At 39.2% G+C, this 17,926-nt stretch overlaps 1 protein-coding gene across 3 annotated transcripts in view; it reads left to right on the top strand.

Moving 5' to 3' along the window:
• Window positions 1–17,926, top strand: part of tent2 (terminal nucleotidyltransferase 2) — a 94,328-nt gene that overhangs the window by 50,085 nt on the left and 26,317 nt on the right. For all 3 annotated transcript variants that reach the window (XR_006314104.1, XM_043706818.1, XM_043706827.1), the window contains exons 10-12: window positions 3,529–3,657; window positions 8,548–8,591; window positions 9,748–9,884. Coding sequence is in view for 2 of the 3 variants with exons in the window: in XM_043706818.1 (XP_043562753.1) it covers window positions 3,529–3,657; window positions 8,548–8,591; window positions 9,748–9,884 (310 nt within the window). In the remaining variant the exon portion in view is untranslated. The remainder of the gene's footprint in view (window positions 1–3,528; window positions 3,658–8,547; window positions 8,592–9,747; window positions 9,885–17,926) is intronic.

Raw genomic sequence — 17,926 nt, 5'->3', positions numbered from 1 at the left:
CTCACCTATCCACTCCACCCTCCCCCCTGACATATCACCTCCATCCCCTCCCCCACTCACCTATAGTACTCTATGCTACTTTCTCCCTACACTCACCCTCCTCTCACTTATCTCTCCACCCTTCAGGCTCTCTGCCTGTATTCCTGATTAAGGGCTTTTTCCCGAAATGTCGATTTTACTGCTCCTCGGATGCTGCCTGAACTGCTGTGCTTTTCCAGCACCACTCTAATCTAGACTCTGGTTTCCAGCATCTGCAGTCATTGTTTTTATCTATGTTGTTCTAAATCCTACCAAATAACATGAGTAAATCAGCCTGGACCTATGCACCCCCTCCAAACTGCATAGGTCACATCTCCTCCAGAACTGATCTCAAGTGATTCCTGGAATCTCATACCTTTCCTCTTGTGCCAACTCTCCAGATATACATTGATCTGCTTTATCTTCCTCTTTCTAAATTTGTGTGTGTGGCACCAGAAGTAATTCAGAAATTTACTTTTGCATCCCTGTCTGCTAACTTTGTATCTAGCTCCCTAAATTTTGACTGCAATTATGCATCCTTTATTAGCAAACTCATAGAGAACCACTAATGTTCAGAAAACTTTGAATATCCAGAACTTGAACATCTTGAACTGCAGCATCTGGGACCAGGCCAAAGAGCCACAGCTCTTTGGAATTCACTTTCTCCTCCGTGTGAACTAGCTTTTCTCCAAGATAAAACAAAATTCATTGGTATCCATCTATTCACTCTCCAGCACTTCAAAACCTCATAACTGTGAACTTTCACAACTTTCTTCCTAATATGACACTATGAGCATGGCTCTGGCTGCACTCCGCTGAAGTGATGAACCATCAGTTTCATTAGTATGCAGGACTTTACATTCATTGGAGAGTGAGATGCACTTGGTGTCTCCTGGACAAAACCTGTCTCTCTTCCTGCATTGATTTAAGCTGCAGGGCAACCTATTATCTATAGGCATACTATCCAGCGCACTCTAAACTCTGTTCAAGCACAAAAATCCAGAACTCATGTTGCTACAGCTGATGATATTCCGAGCATTTGTAGTTATCCAGGATAAAGGAACAAATGAGGCTGGAGTTGCCCTTCGAGGCCTTTTGCTATCAGATGACAAAGTGAACTACATAAAACAGAACTCACCAGCTACTCATTTATCTTTTTCTGCTTTCATTTAGACATAGGTAGCTGAAATAAATTGAATACATAAGCCTTAATGTCAAGTTTTGATATGTATTTCCTTCTCAGAAGCATAAAAACATTTTGTAAAAATATTCAATTAACTCATGACTTCATGTTGCAGTCGTTTATTCCCCACCTTCACTTCAGTGATCCTAACCTTCTCAGCATCACTCTCACTTCTTTGATCCTAACCTCCTTCCAAGTCCGCTTAATATTGATTCTGACACACTGCACACTCCTGCGAATATGCCCACAGTGATCCTGACCTGCCACACGCACCACTCAGTCTGCTTTAGTGATCCTGACCATTTTCAGAGGGATTGGATTATTATCTGCAAAGTTGCAAAATGTAGAGTTTTGGGAAGAGGGGTAGGGTGTGTCATTAGGAAATTTGCTGCTCTGGACAGAGAGCCAGGCTCAATGGGTTGGTTGGCTTCCTGTGCTCTAACTTTCTTTGATTAGTTAACTAATGTCTCGAAAGAATGACTAAAAAATGTTAACTTGTAACAAAAAGCCACCTGAAGTACTAAGATTCTTTCCTGTCCCCAGCCTGACCTATATTGAAGGAGTTCTTGTCGGAGGCGTTGTTAAAATCTGGGAATGATGGGAGAATGTCTTTGCATGGTCGGTAATTGTGGGTGGTTTGTCAGGCTGCTTAAAAACACTTCACCTCTGAATCTACAAATTATTCTCAATGTTACTGTTGGTAGAATTCTGATGTGCATTATTTGGCCTCTGTGCTTAGCCACAAAATAAATGTGTTTGCTGTTCAGAAGAATTTTTAAACACACTCAGAATATTATGAGGCGCTATGTCAATGCTATTCTTTTAAATGATCCAATAATTTCTCAGGTTTTGTTCAATGATTTGGTTGCGTCCTTAGGGGAGTTAGCCCTTTTGTTTCAAACTTAAATTTGTGCATAATTAGAAACACCAAGGATAAGGGCGTATTTTTGAATCAATAATACTTTGTGTTCAAAGTATCTCTGAACCCAGGTTCTTTGGGAAGTGAAAATTTTCACTGATTTCTGATAAAATAGTACAGTAACAAACTTCTAGCCTCTTGAAATCACCTGAAATGTGCAAAACGTTTGCAAATACTTCTATTCCTCTTTACTTTGGCTTAAATTCTGTTGAAAAACTTTGTTTTATTGTGTGGACCTGTTAAAATGATTTGGCATGGATTCTGCACAAGTATACCTCTTGGAATTGTAGTTTTGAGCAATGCTGTCTATTTTTTTCAGGGGCTAGAACTGTTCCAATATTTGCAATTACTTATTAGTATCCTCCACTGGAGGTCAGTGTTGTTCCCTTGAACGATTTTTTTTGTGCCAGATAACTGCAGTTATTGATATTTCATTTTTCCATTCTACATCAGTATATTTTGTCTACTTTTGAATTATGAAGTATGTAACCATTTAATACATAGATTTTTCAGCGCGCTCTGTCATATTTTTGACCTGTATGTGAAATTCCATTCAAAATGAACAGCAACCATATCACTAAAATTATATTTTAAATGACATGCCTTGCTGTTGATGCACTTTCTGTGAGATGCACAAAGCATCAGTGCAGCCATAGGCTTTTACCTCTGTGCGTATATTTTATTCTTGAGTGATTTTGAATTAATTTAAAACTCTAGGTCTACTTGTTTTCTGTTTCACTGGCTTAGTCACAAAAGTGGATAACTTAATGTGATATATATATATATATATAATATTCAGAATATTCTGATTTTATATTCATGGATTTCAACTGTTTCAGTTGTAAGTTAGCCCATCTGTAATCATTTTAATTGGTGATGCATTGGATAATTAATTGAAATTGAAACATTTTGAAGCTATACATCTCAGGAAATTAAGTATGTACAGCATAGAAGCAGACCATTTGACCCAATAGGTTTATTAATTTAAGTACCCATATAGATTTCTCTTGAGAAAAGTATTTTGTGATACAGTAAGAGTATTTTAAGACATGACGCCAAGTAAGTGTAGACTGCTTGAGTAAAAAGATAACTTGCATTAGATTTTCACCTCTGGTGTTTTTATTAAATATTGTTTGACTTTGTAGACTAACTGATAAACATTGTTTGCTGCGATTCGTTAACAAATTCAGTTCCTGTGTCATGTGACTACCAGAGTAGTAATATAAGTGAGACACACTTTCTCATCCACCAATTCTTAGTTTTCTGAATCCTACATAGGAATGCAAATTATATTTTGTGGAAAATTGGAAACTAAAACCAGTTAGAGTTGGCTTGTTATTGACTGTTTAAATATTCAATTGCTCTCCTCATAAGCACTCCTGAAGTAGTTATTGTTTCTTTTATGCAGTTGAGAGTCGTGTCCGTCCTCTTGTGCTGGTTGTGAAAAAGTGGGCCCGTTACCATGGAATCAATGATGCTAGCCGTGGCACATTGAGTAGTTACTCTTTGGTTCTGATGGTGTTACACTACCTACAAAGTAAGTCTACGTGATATTTACATAATTTTCTAATTTTTTACAGCCCCTCCCTAAAACTATATATGTATATGTTTGTAACTGTCTGCTTCAATGACATTGAGAAAGCCTCTGGTGACTTATAAGCCTTGACAGGAAAACTTATGCTTGATTTTTTTTATCCACAGCTAGACTTTACAAAATTCTCCCTGATTGTTTGTTTATATTTGTTACTTAAATTTATGTAGTGGAACTCCCAACTTAACCCAGACCCAGTTTGGGGAGCTCAGAGGCATGAAATGGGAATTGCTGGTAACTTTGAATGAGGGACCTTCTGTAAGGTGACCCCTCATCCTCCTCCACTCCAGGGAAAATAGCGCCAGCCCATTCAGTTTCTCCCTGTAGCTCAAACCCTCTAATCCTGGCAGTATGCTTGTAAATCTTCTCTGAAATCTTTCAAATCTTGCAACATTTTTCCTACAATAGGGAGACAGAATTGAACAACAACAATCACAACTCAGGAGGCAGAAGGGAATATGGAAATTGGCAAATTACAATTACAAGGAAAGTGCTGCGAAGAATTTTAGGAAATTGCAAACTGACAGATCCAGATGGATTTCATCTTTGGAACCTAAAAGAAGTTGCTATCGGGTATTGGTGCTTCTGTGTTAATTTTCCAGAAGTCCCTGGATCCAGGAAAGATTCTATTAGACTGGAACGTAGCAAATATAACCTCTGCTTTCAAGAAAGGAGGGAGGCATAAAACAACAAACTATAGGCCAGCTAGCTTGATGTGTGATATCTGGTAAAGTATTAGAATTGGTTGTTGAAGAAGTTAAAGGTGCACACTTCAGAAAAATTCACGGTAATTGGAAACACAACATGATTTTATCAAAGGTAAATTACGTTTATCCAAGTTATTGGAGAACTTTGAAGGAATAACGTGTTATGGACAAAATGGAGCCTATAGACATTGTTAGATTTTCAGAAGGCATTTGATAAGGTGCCACATTTGTTGTGAAGAATAAAAGATATGGTAAATGGAGTAGCATATTAACATGGATAGAAGATTGGTCAGCTGGCAGAATACAAAATGCATAAGTGAGTCTTTGCTTGATTGGCAGGATATAATGAGTAAAGCCCTGCAAGGGTCTGTTCTGAGGGCTCCCCTTTCTGCAATGAGGAGCAAGTGAAGGTATGTTATCTAAATTCATAGACCATACCAAGATAAATAGGAAAGTACATTGTGAGGAAAGAATAAGAAAGTTGCAGAGAGGTATTAATATGTTATGAGAGCAGGCAAAAGAATAATACAGGTACACAATCCTTTATCCAAAATGCTTGTGACCAGCTGGTTTTCAGAATTCTGAACTTTTTGAATTTTGGAATAAGTGACTGTACAGTAAAAATTTTTAAAAATCTTACCAAACACCAAACTCAGCATAAGAAACAAGCCCTAAAACAGAATTGAGGCCTGCCAGTGCTAGGTGATGCACCAAACTCTTTTTTTTTTTTTTTTTTTTTTCCCCCCCCACCGCCACATTGCATTTGAGTGACAAGCAATGAGTGGGTGTGGAGTTCGGTTAACTGTTTTCACGCCAAACAACCTTGTTAATGAGATAAAACTTCACAAAAAAAACTTTGGATTTTGGAGCTTTTCAGATTTTGGAATTTCGGATAAAGGGTTTTCTACCTGTATATGGAATACGTTCTGGGAAAATGTTCACTTTGACAGCAATTGAAGGAAGTTTTCAGAATTCAGAGGTGCAGATAGACTTAGGTGTTCTGGTTCGTGAGCTCAAAAGAGGTTTGTGAGCAATATAGTATGTAATTAAGATGTCTAATGGAATGCTGTACTTTATTTTGAAAGGAATTGCACATAACAGTAGGGATGTTTATGCCTCAATTATACAAAACTTTGGTGAGACCACTACTGTGTGGAATTTTGGACTCCTTGTTGAAGAAAGGATGTAAATGTATTGAAGGTGACTCAAGAGGTTTACAAGTTGATACCTAGAATGAGTTGGTTGTCCCATGAGGATATGTTTGATAGGCTAGGCTTGTTTCCACTAGTGTTAAGAACAGTAAGGGGTAACTTAATTGAAGATTGTAAGACCTTGGATGTGGAAAGGATATTTTCTTTTTGTAGGGCAACCCAGACAAGGGGCACTAATTTAAAATTGAGAGTTGCGCTTTCAAGGCAGGAATGGTGACATTTTTTCCTCTATCAGTAGGTTTGGAATGCAGTGGAAATAGGGTAATTAAATATTTTAATGATACGGGTGCGTCGATTCTTGTTAAGCAGAGGAATCCAGATTTACTGCAGGTAAACGGAAATTGGAATTTGAAACAAATGGATCAAGCATGGTCTTGCTGAATGGCAGAGCAAGCGTGAGGGGCTGAATGGTCTACATCTCCTATTTTGTATGCTCTGTAATCGATCCTAAGCTGCAAGTATCCATACTAGAGGCTGTGCTATTTACAATTAATTTTCATGAGCTGGGCAAAGTGTCAGAGCACTTGTACCCAAGTTTGCTGATGATACGAAGGAATCCAGGAGGACAGAGATTTCAAAGTAACTGTGGTTAAGTGGCAACAAGGTGGCAGATAGGGTGTAATATAGGGATGTATGGAGTTATTTGTTTTGGTAAGAGTAGAAAAGCTGATTTCTTTTTTAAAGTTTGTGAATCTTGTAAATGTTTTGATGCTCGTAAGGATTTTGACATACTGATACAAGGACACCCAGGTTGGCCTGCAAGTGCAAGAGGTGCAAGAGCCCTTGTTGCATGATGAAAGATGTGAGATCTTTGTATGTAATTGTTTGTAAAAGATTGCATTTCAAATTAGTGGCATATGAGTTTTGGTTAATATTTGTAAAGTGAGTTTAAAAAAGAACTGGGTCAGTCTTTCTGGAACCATGATTTTACAGATTTGACAGGGAAGGAATTATTTGGATTATTGATGAAATATGATATGGTGTTGAGTGGGATTTTGGTTTTCTCCTTTATTTTGAAATCTTTCAAATTGAGTTATATTTGGATAGCTTGACGTCTCATTTTATTTTTGTTTTTCTTTTGTAATATGCTTCTGTTCTGATGCTCAAATTAAACCTGCAGTTTTGTGTAGTTATATTTATGAAAAATGGCCATTTTAAATTTTAAAAAAGACAAAATTTGATCTATCAGGTTGGATTTTATTCTGGATCTAACTTGTCCAGTGGTAACATCAACTGGGATCACAACAATCGCAAGGCAGTTGGAGTAGATGATCAAGCAGGTTTCTCCACAGTTATAGAGGGCTTTGATATGAGCACACCTAGGTCTGTAATCCTGGATTGAGTGAAAATTCAGACCTCTGTTTATAAAACAAAGAGGAATTTTCTTTCCTGACGATGTATATGTGGCCACACAAGAACATGGAGCTAGCTTCCATGCCTGACCAAAATAACTTGAGAAAACCTGTCATTGTCTGTTCTCAACGATCACAGCACTTTGATATTAAAACACACCTGTATGGTTGAAAGATGGAAAAAGTAGGGACCCTTTGACCATCTCTCCTATTCCGTAACAGTCGGAATGCTTTGTTTATCTTTATTTTGAATGGTGAAAGTGTTGGCAGTATGTTTCATTAAAAGCATATAATGCCTGGCCTGTATGACATTTTAATGACTTAATTGAAATATTTATTTGAAGTTTGCATCATGGATATACTGATGCGGAGGTGTCAGTGTTGGACTCGGGTGGACAAAGTCAGAAGTCACATGACACCAAGTTATAGTCACCAAAGGTTTATTTGAAATCACACTAGCTTTTGGAGTTCGTAACATTTAAGAGAGGCACTCCTGTTTGTTTAGTGTGAATATGCAGTTAGCAGAATTTCCGGTCATGCCATCTGCAACAAGAATTAATGGGGCAACCTTTTATTCTATGAGGATTCTGTTCCTCCCAAAAGATGTAGATGGAAGATTATGATGAAGGTCCTAAGCTTTTATTGTGATTGATTAATGTCAAATATTATAATGCTGTGTTTCTGATTGATACCTCAAAATAACAAGATATTATCCTTGAGTAAATCCAGTATATCTGCAATGCAGCATTATGAATAACTACAGCTGTTTTTTTCCATTGGACAAATGAAATATTTGAAAGTGTTGTTGAATCAGTCATTTAATTTTGGTTAGAATATCTGTCCTGAATTCTTTCAAATATAAATATTTGGAATTTTTTTGTATGTATTAATTTTTCTTAAAAGATTATATGTTAAGTTTTTGCTAACAGTTCTCACTGGGATACATTTACAAAGATTCTGTGCCCAAAATTCGTTTTTAAAAAAGGCAATTTAAGAAGTAATGGAACTGACTTGCAATAAATAGAATGTTATTGGATTATTGATAGTGAGCAATAATTAGAGGGTGGGGGCCCTTTTAAAAAAGCTAACAACTGTGGGTTGCATTCTCCATGTTGATTTTATCCAAATCTGGTAACCTGTGCCTTTTTATAAAAAAAAAGGTTCATTCATGAGATGCGGCTAGCGCACGTTAGACTAGTATTAATTAACCCTCCCTCATTACCCAGAGTCCAGTTAAAGAACAACTGCATTGTCATGGATGTGGATTGACAACTGAGAGTGAGGACTGCAGATACAGGAGAGTCAGAATTGAAAAGTGTGGTGCTGGAAAAGCATAACGGGTCAGGTAGCATCCAAGGCACAGGAGAGTTGACGTTTTGGGCATAAGCCCTTCATCAGAAACGAGGGTTATGGGAAAAAGGCAGAAAAGTGAAGTTAAGATCGCAGTCATATCAGCCATGGTCTAAATGGCAAAGCAGGCCTAAAAGGCTGAATAGCTTGTTCCTACATCCTTTTTCTTTCTCAGGTTCTTGCATTCTCATGTCACTTTTCTTGTTTCTTTTTAAGTTCTACCTGAACCCGTCATTCCATCTCTTCAGAAAGAGCACCCGGTAAGTAACATTCTTAGTTCTATGACTAAAATGATATTAACAGTAAAATGTTTTGAATACTGTTTTTAATGCAAAAAGTATAGTTCAATATCCAGTCAAAGATTTAGTTGTAATTTCTATCCAGTTTTGTTCCGTGCAAATTGCTCATTTCTGGAACATCATTTGTTGCAAAAACTGATGGCTTTTTATTTGAATCCGAGATATTGACCAAAGTTTTGCTCATTTGCAGGATCATCATATATTTTCCTTTGAGAATTTTGAAATCTCATTATCAATGAATTTTTTAGGAAAACAAATGCATTACAAGTTTATTTGTTCATCAGTATGAACGGACTATCCTGAAATGGCCCAAGTTATATTGGGTCAACAAAAAAATTGCAATACCAAAGCAACAGGAGTAAAAATGGATTGAAAAATGTATGGCTAATGGATCCAGTGTTGCTCAGTGTCATTGACTAATGCAAGCATCTTTTTATTGGCACAGTAATTAGTAATCAGTAATTAGGAGCTGTTGTGTTGATGTTCATATATTCCCTTTGAAGAAGGGATATCTTCATTCTAGGACTTAGCTAATCCTTATTCCTGCCAATGTACTGGTAATTGCTTCTACCTAACCTCGGAGTCTCTATTAAGACTATTCCCTCATAGTGAATACCCAATTAATAGGGTAGAAGGGACTGGCTGTTCTTAACAATTAAGCGTCACAGTCATGTTCCAAACCCAGACTGTCTGTAAGCAGTGCCATGGAAGATGCTTACCGAATTCTAGGTTTCTGAATTGAACCCACAGCTTGATTGATATAACACAGCTAATTTATGCTGATTACACTTGCATTGGAAATGCAAAGAGGAAAATTAAGTCTGATGTTATCTGTTAATTTAGGTTTCCTTTCGTTGCATTGGGAGTACTTTAGTCCATTACCTTTTGTTACTTCTTGTATCAAAAAAATGAGGGGTAACTTGGGATTTTGCAAAGAAACCTGTAGAAGATATCTGATAGGATGCATCTAAGCAGTATTACCACTTTCATGTTTTAGTATTAACATCACCAAATTTCCATTTTCACATGCTTGTACTTTGTTTTCTTTATATGAATGTTGTATTCAATGATTTAAAAATATATCACTCATTTCAAGAATCAATTTGAATATTTTTAGGAGTGCTTTGAGCCCACTATGCAGCTGCAGTTTGTGCACCGAAGAGGAAGTAACATTACTCCATACCTCTCATTAAATAGCTCAAACCTGGGAGACCTGCTTGTGGGGTTTCTGCGTTACTATGCTACAGAATTTGAGTAAGTAGATTTTTTAATAATGTAGAATGGATGTTGATGGCATATTTGGAAGTAATTGGAAAATAGATATACTTAAAATCTGAGTCTTTTCCTCTCCAAGGAAGACTTTGTGAATACTTAACTTAACCCATCTAGCTAACAAGAATCTCACTTATGCCTTTGTCATCTTCCGACGCAATATCCCAAAACTCTCAATAGCCAGCCTCCCATCCTTCATCTTTTGTAAACCCCACCCTCCTGAATCGCATTGGCTGCCGACACTTTCAAGTCAAAATGTTCATCTTTCATGGTCTCATTCCGTTCTATCGTTATAGCGTGCTGTAGTCCTGTAACTTTCTCCCATTGTATACCCATATCCACAGGCCCTCCATTCCACAAGTCTTTTGTCATCCCCACACTATTCACCCTATTGAATTACCTTCTCCTTTTTGCTCTCCTCATATCCCTTTCTTTGTTGAGACTTAACAATGAAGTAAAAGCTTTTTTTTTGGTGTTATCTTTGTCTGCTTTTGTTTTGCGATGGTGTCCTCTTTCTTCATTACATTTCTGTGTTAATCTTTGTGACAGCAAGAGTAACAAAGGTAATGATCTAAAGCGATGTTGGGGAAGTGAGGAAACGTCACAGCTGAAGGCACCATATCTGTGCAAAGTTAACATTCATAACAAATTTCATGCAGTATTAGTACTGGTAGAAATTAATTGCTTAGGTAATCTCTCCCTATTCCATGTTGAAAGCCACTTGAGGAAGCACTAAGGGTGATAAGGATGTGGAATGTACTCTGCATGTGGGAACTAATTGTCTGTGAAGAGTGGCTCGGCAGCACCACTACTGACAGAGCTGGTCAAGATCTAGAATATGTACCTATTGGACTGGGTCTGTGGCAGGTGACGAAGGAGCCAACAAATGGAAAAACATTCTTGACCTTCTCACCAATTTTTGTCTACCACTGATGCATCTGTCTATGAAATATTAATAGAAGTGACGATTGCACTATTTTGTGAAGACTGCATCCCATCTTCACGTCAAGATGACCCACCTTGTGTTATGTTGACTTGGAATAGATCTAGCAACTCGAGACTGGGCATCAGCAGCAGCGGAATTGTACTCCAGTGCAATCTGCATGGCCAAGCCGGCGAAACAACCCTAGTTCGATGAAGAATGCTACAGGTGTGCATGCCAGGAGCAACACCAGGGATACTTAAAAGTAAGGGGTCAGCCTGATGAAGCTGTAACTACTTTTGTGCAAAACAGCATAAGCAGCAAGTGATGGGTAGGGCTAAATGATTCAACAGTCAACAAAACTGCAGTCCTGCTTCGTCCGATCACGAATAGTGGTGGACAATTAGACAAATTGGAGGCTGAGGAGCATGGAAACAGACCTTTTGGTCCAACCCGTCCATGCCAACCAGATATCCCAACCCAATCTAGTTCCATCTGCCAGCACCTGGCTCAAAACCCTCCAAACCCTTCCTATTCATATACCCAACAAAATGCCTCTTAAATGTTGCAGTTGTACCAGCCTCCACCACTTCCTCTGGCAGCTCATTCTATACACGTACCACCCTCTGCGTGAAAACGTAGTCCCTTAGGTCTCTTTTATATCTATCCCCTCTCACCCTAAATCTATGCCCTCTAATTCTGGAATCCCTGACCCCAGGGAAAAGACTTTGTCTATTTACCTTATCCATGCCCCACATAATTTTGTAAATCTCCATAAGGTCACCCCTCAGCCTCCGACGCTCCAGGAAAAACAGTCCCAGCCTGTTCAGCCTCTCCCTATAGCTCAAATCCTCCAACCCTGGCAACATCCTTGTAAATCTTTTCTGAACCCTTTCAAGTTTCACAACATCTTTCAGATAGGAAGGAGACCAGAATTGCAAGCAATATTTCAACAGTGGCCTAACCAATGACCTGTACAACCGCAACATGACCTCCCAACTCCTGTACTCAATACTCTCACCAATAAAGGAAAGCATACCAAACACCGCCTTCACTATCCTATCTACTCCACTTTCAAGGAGCTATGAACCTGCACTCTAAATCTCTTTGTACAGCAACACTTAGATTAGATTAGATTAGATTACTTAGTGTGGAAACAGGCCCTTCGGCCACTTCCTAGGACCTTACCATTAAGTGTATATGTCCTGCTTCAGCCTTATCTTTTTGCACTGATGTGCTGAGCTCTTCCATCACTGCCTATGGATATTTGTGGAGCTCCTCTCCCACAAGTTATGGAATCAGAGTTATACAGCATGGAAACAGACATTCGGTCCAACTCATCCACACTGACCAGACATCCCAAATGACCTTGCCCCATTTGCCAGTATTTGGCACATATTCCTTTAAACTTTTCCTATTCATATACCCATCCAGAATGCCTTTTAAGTGTTCTAATTGTACCCACCTCCACCACTTCGCCTGACAGCTCATTCCATACGCTTCTGTGGAAAATAAAGTTATCTCTCAGGTCCTTTACAAATCTTTTCCCCCCTCACTACAAACCTATGCCCTCTAGTTTTGGACTCCCCAACCCAAGGAAAAAGACCTTGACCATTCACCCTGTTAATACTCTTCATGATTTTATGGTAAGATTCTTGGTAATGTAAATGAGCAGAGAGATCTGTGTCCATGTGCATAGATCCCTGAAAGTTGCCACCCAGGTTGATAAGGTTGTTAAGAAGGCGTATGGTGTGTTAGCCTTTATTGGTAGAGGGATTGAGCTTCAGAGCCATGAGGTCATGCTGCAGCAGTACAAAAGTATGGTGCGGCCGCACTTGGAGCATTGCTTACAGTTCTGGTCGCTGCATTATAGGAAGGGCATGGAAGCATTGGCAAGGGTGCAGAGGAGATTTACTAGGATGTTGCCTGGCATGGACGGAAGTGCTTATGAGGAAAGGCTGAGGGACTTGAGACTGTTTTCGTTCGAGGGAAGAAGATTAGAGGTGACTTAATAGAGATGTACAAGATGATCAGAGGATTAGATAGAGTGGACAGTGAGAGTTGTTTTCCCTCAGATGGTGATGGCTAGCACAAGGAGACATAGCTTTAAGTTGAGGGGTGCTAGATATAAGAGAGCTGTCAGAGGTAGTTTTTTTACTCAGTAGTAAGGGCATGGAATGCTCTGCCTGCAACAGTAGTAGATTCACTAACTTTAAGGACATTTAAATGGTCTTTGGATAAGTATATAGATGATAATGGAATAGTGTAGGTGAGATGGGCTTCAGTTTGGTTTCACAGGTCGGCGCAACGTTGAGGGCCTGTATTGCACTGTAATGTTCTATTCTATGGACAACCATTGTAAGTACCGTGGCTACAATGGCAGGTCAGAGCCAAGGAATCATGCAGGGAGTAACTTGCCACCTGATTCCCTAAAACCATCCACAACCTACAAAGCACAAGTCAGGGATGTGATACAGCAAAGACTTCCACTTACCTGAGCATGACTCCAACAACATACAGGAAGCGTGATACCATCCAGAGCAAAGCAACCTACTTGATTAGCACCAAACATTAACTCCCTCCACCACCAGTGCCCAGAGCAGAAGTGTGTACCATATGAAGGATGCACTGCAGAAATTCACCAAAGGTTCTTAGTTGGTGGGGTTGGGATGGGCTTCAGTCCAACATGAGGTTGAGCTGTAGTGGTGTTGAGTAAAGAGAGGAAATGCTGGTGTCCAGAGTCTACCATGAGTTGGGAATTCAAGTTAATAATTGCCCAGGTGTAGATTTCTAATCCTCTGTCTTTTACTGCATGCCTATAAAAGCTGAGTGAGTCATAACCCTCAAATTTCTGCCTTTTAACTTACTCTTCTTTTGGAGGGCTCCAAGCACAGGAAGAGCCTATTTTAAAATTAAATTTCCTGGGCAGTTCCCATAGAATTGGCATGCTTTGGGGATTCTGTTTGGTTTCAATGTGAAACTCTACTTTCTGTTGCTCCAATGACTATTTGATCATTCGAATATCTTGGTCATAATATTATTAGAGACTAAAAGTGAGGAGGATTTTAGTATTTGCAAAAAGACCAAGAAATTAATATAGTATGAGAAAATAAGAGACTAGCAAGAGGCATAAAAACTTTAAGTACATTTCTATATGGAAATAGCAAATGATTAGCACTGGGGCAGGTGAAATTATAGTGAGGAGTAAGGAGATGACAGTCACATTAAACAATTACTTTCTATCTGTCTTCACAGTAGAGAAAAGAAAAAATGGGGAATGTGTTCACAAATAAGGCACTTGAAGAAAACATGTTCATAAAGTAAACATTCTGGAGAAGCTAATGGGACAAAGTGATGGTAAACTCATTGCAACTAAAGAACTGCATCCTATGGTCTTGAGAGACCTTCAAAGATGGTTACATTTGTTTTTATTTTCCAGAAGTCCTTGGCTTCTGGAAGAGTTTGCAGGGATTGGAATTTAGCCAACATAATCCATTGTTTCTGGATTAAGGGGATTGTCCTATGATGCCAGATTGACAGAAGAATAAGAGTTATAATGTAGTCTAAAATTATTGAGCATGGCAGGATAGATGCTAAGAAAACATTTCCCCTTGTTGGACCATCCAGAACATGAGGTCAAAATTCAGAATGAGGGTTTTATTTGATCTTTCACAATATGTTGCACTATTGCCTGGAGCAGCATTTATTACACATCACTAATTGTCCTTAAGATGGTAATGGTCAGGCACAAGTATGAACTGCTGCTATACATGGCTGTTTGGAAGCAAGGTAGGGTGGTGTGCCACGGAGAGGAATTTTCAGGTCATGGTATTTCTATGTGCTTGCTATCCCTGTAGTTCTAGGTGGTAGAGATCATGGGTTTAGAAGGTACTGTGGAAGGAGTCTTGATGAGTTGTTGCAGTGTATCTTGTAGGTCAGTGGTCTCCAACCTTTTTAACATATTTCAACCTTTGAAATTTAAGTGCAACCTAGAATCTACCCTGAAGAAAATTTGGATTAAGCAGTTAATTTTCATACCATGTAAATTTAAAAGATTTGTGTCAGTCACGTGAACGAATTTATCAAACTGCAGTGAGAAGCATTCACAATCCTTCTGTTGTTGCTGAATGGTGTCTTCAATCAAAGATTCCACTCATCTTGTTACTGTCGAAGTGACACGCTCTGGAACGCTATTATTTTTATTTGTTCTTAAGGTCCATCAATACAGAGTCAGATGACCTTGTCTTTGCTTCTTTAATTACTTTATCGTGAAATATTTCTTGTGTTTAGCCAGAAGATAGCAAAGCTGAAATGGTGTATCAGGTTTCTCTTCTTTATTTGCTGCTCACAATATGGTCTCTCGTACATTGGAGAAACAAATCACAAACTCTGGCCACTTCATAGAACACCTACATTCTGTCTGAAAAATAGACCGTGAGTTTCCAGTTGCTTGCCACTTCAACACACCACTGTGTTCTCTGGCCAACGTCTCTGTCTCAGGCTTACTGTAATGCTCCAGGGAAGCTCTGCGCAAGCTGGAAGAACAGCATATCATTTTCCACTTGGGAACTCTGCAGTCTTCTGGATTTAGTGTTGAATTCAACAATTTTAGGGCTTCAGCACCTTTTCCTGTGCTTTCCCTCGCCCCCACACTCCAGGCTTTGTAATTACATGGCTGCTACCACACATTACCTGTTGTCAACCACTAATTGTCCCCATTAACAGTTATTTTTTCCCACAAACTGCTTTATCTGTCCAACTGTTTTTCTGTCTGTCTGTTTGAGATCTATCTCCACCTGTCAAAGAACCATACAACATAGGAACAGGTCCTTCGGTCCTCCAAACCTGCACCAACACATTATGTCCTTCCATACTAAACCAATCTTCAATTACAGGATCCATATCTCTATATTCCCTTCCTATTCATGTATTTGTCCAAGTGTTTCTTGAATGCTGCTATTGTATCTGCTTCCACCATCACCTCTAGCAGCTTATTCCAGGCACTCACTGCCCTTAGTGTAAAAAATGTGCCCCTCAAATCTCTCTCAAATTTCCCCACACCCACACCTTGAGCCTGTGTCCCCTAGTAATTGACCCCTCTATCCTGGGAAAAAGCCTCATACGTTCCCCCTATTCCATGCCATTCACAATCTTTTAAACTTCTATTACATCACCTTCTCCTGCATTCCAGTGAAAACAAACCCAGTCTGGTCAACCTTTCTTCATACCTAAAATCCCCCATATCAGGCAACACTCTCTCCAAAGCATCCACATCCTTTTGGTAGTGTGGTGACCAGAACTGTATGCAATTTTACAAGGGTTGGCCTAATTAAAGTTCTATAAAGCTGCAGCATGACTTGTCTGCCCTTCTATTTAATGCCCCTTCCAATGAAGGCAAGCATTGCCATAGGGCGTTTTCACTACCTTGTCTACCTGCGATGCCACTTTAAGTGATCTGTGGGCCTGCACACCCAGATTCCTCTGCATATCGATACTCATGAGGGTTCTGCAATTCATTGTAGAACTTCCACCTGTACTTGACCTTTCAAAATGCATCACCTCTCATTTGTCCAGATTAAACTCCATCTGCCATTTTTCGACCCATGCCTCCAACTGACTTACATCCTGCTATATCCTCTGACAGTCCTCCTCACTATCTGCAACTCTACCAATCTTTATTTTGTCCACAAACGTACCAATCAGACCAGCTATGTTTTCCTCAAAATCATATATGTAGATCACAAAAAGCAGTGATCCCTGTGGAACACCACTAGTCACATCCCTCCATTCTGAAAGGCATTCTTCCACCACTACTGTCTCTGATGACTAAGCCAGTTCTCTATCCATCTTGTCAGCCCATGTGACTTCACCTATGTACCAGTCTACCATCAGGGATCTTGTCAAAGACTTTGTTGAAGTCCATGTAGACAACAGCACCCACTTTTCCCTAATCAATCATCTTCATCACCTCCTCAGAAAACTTGAACAAGTTAGTGAGGTATGACCTCCCCTGCACAAAACCATACCACTTATCACTAAGTCCATTAGCTTCTGAATGCATATAGATCTTGTCCCTGAGAATCTTCTCCAATAATTTCCCTACCACCAATGTGAGGTTCACAGGCCTGTAATTTCCAGGATTATCCCTGTTCCCCTTCTTAAACAATGGGGACAACATTGGCTATTCTCCATTCCTCTGGGACCTCACCTGTGGCCAAAGAGGATACAAAGATGTCTGTCAATACTCCATCAATTTGTTCCCTTGTCTCCCTCAATATTCTAGGATAGATCTCATCAGGACCCAGGGACTTGCCTATCTTCATACACTTTAAGACAACTAATAGTAACTTGGCTTATAAATTCAACACTCCCTATCCTGAGACCATGCTTCACCAATTCCTACTCTTCCGTGCAGACTGACACAAAGTATTCATTTAGGACCTCATCCACCTATTTTGGCTCCATGCATAGATTCTCTCCTTTGTCCTTGGGTGGGCCAACCTTTTCACTGGCTATCCTCTTGCTTTTTATATATGTATTAAAAAACCTTGGGGATTCTCCTTAATCCTGTTTGCTAATAATTTTTCGTAACCCCTTTTAGCCTTTCTAATTTCTTGTTTAAGTTCTTTATCATTTACTCCCCCCTCATTTTCTAGCTGTCAGTTCTGAAGGGTGACTGGACCTGAAACGTTAACTGATTTCGTTCCACAGATGCTGTCAGACCAGCTGAGATTTTCCAGCAAATTCTGTTTCTGAAATCATGTTTTACTACAGACTTCCCCTTTTGCTGGTAGTTTTAAAAAAAAAAGACTATTGAACTTTCAAAGTAGCTTCAGCTCGTCAACTTCCTTCATCTGAAGCATGCTGTTCAAGTGAAAGCTATCCTTGAACTTATTGTTGTGTGGTTCCAAATTTTTACTCTCTGTATCTTAATTTTTACATTCGTTTTCCATGTCAAAATTGTATGTTTTCAGTTTCTTTTAGATCATCCATGTTCATCAGTCATCGTGATTCATTCACCTTCTAGTTTATGATGTCACTCTGTTGCTGGTTATGCTGTCAGGAGGCCACTGGATCTGTGCCTGTGGAACATTCAGAATGT

The sequence above is a fragment of the Chiloscyllium plagiosum genome, chromosome 2 (genome assembly GCF_004010195.1).
Source record: "Chiloscyllium plagiosum isolate BGI_BamShark_2017 chromosome 2, ASM401019v2, whole genome shotgun sequence".
Lineage (NCBI taxonomy): Eukaryota > Metazoa > Chordata > Chondrichthyes > Orectolobiformes > Hemiscylliidae > Chiloscyllium > Chiloscyllium plagiosum.
This window is presented reverse-complemented; position numbering and strand designations above follow the sequence as displayed.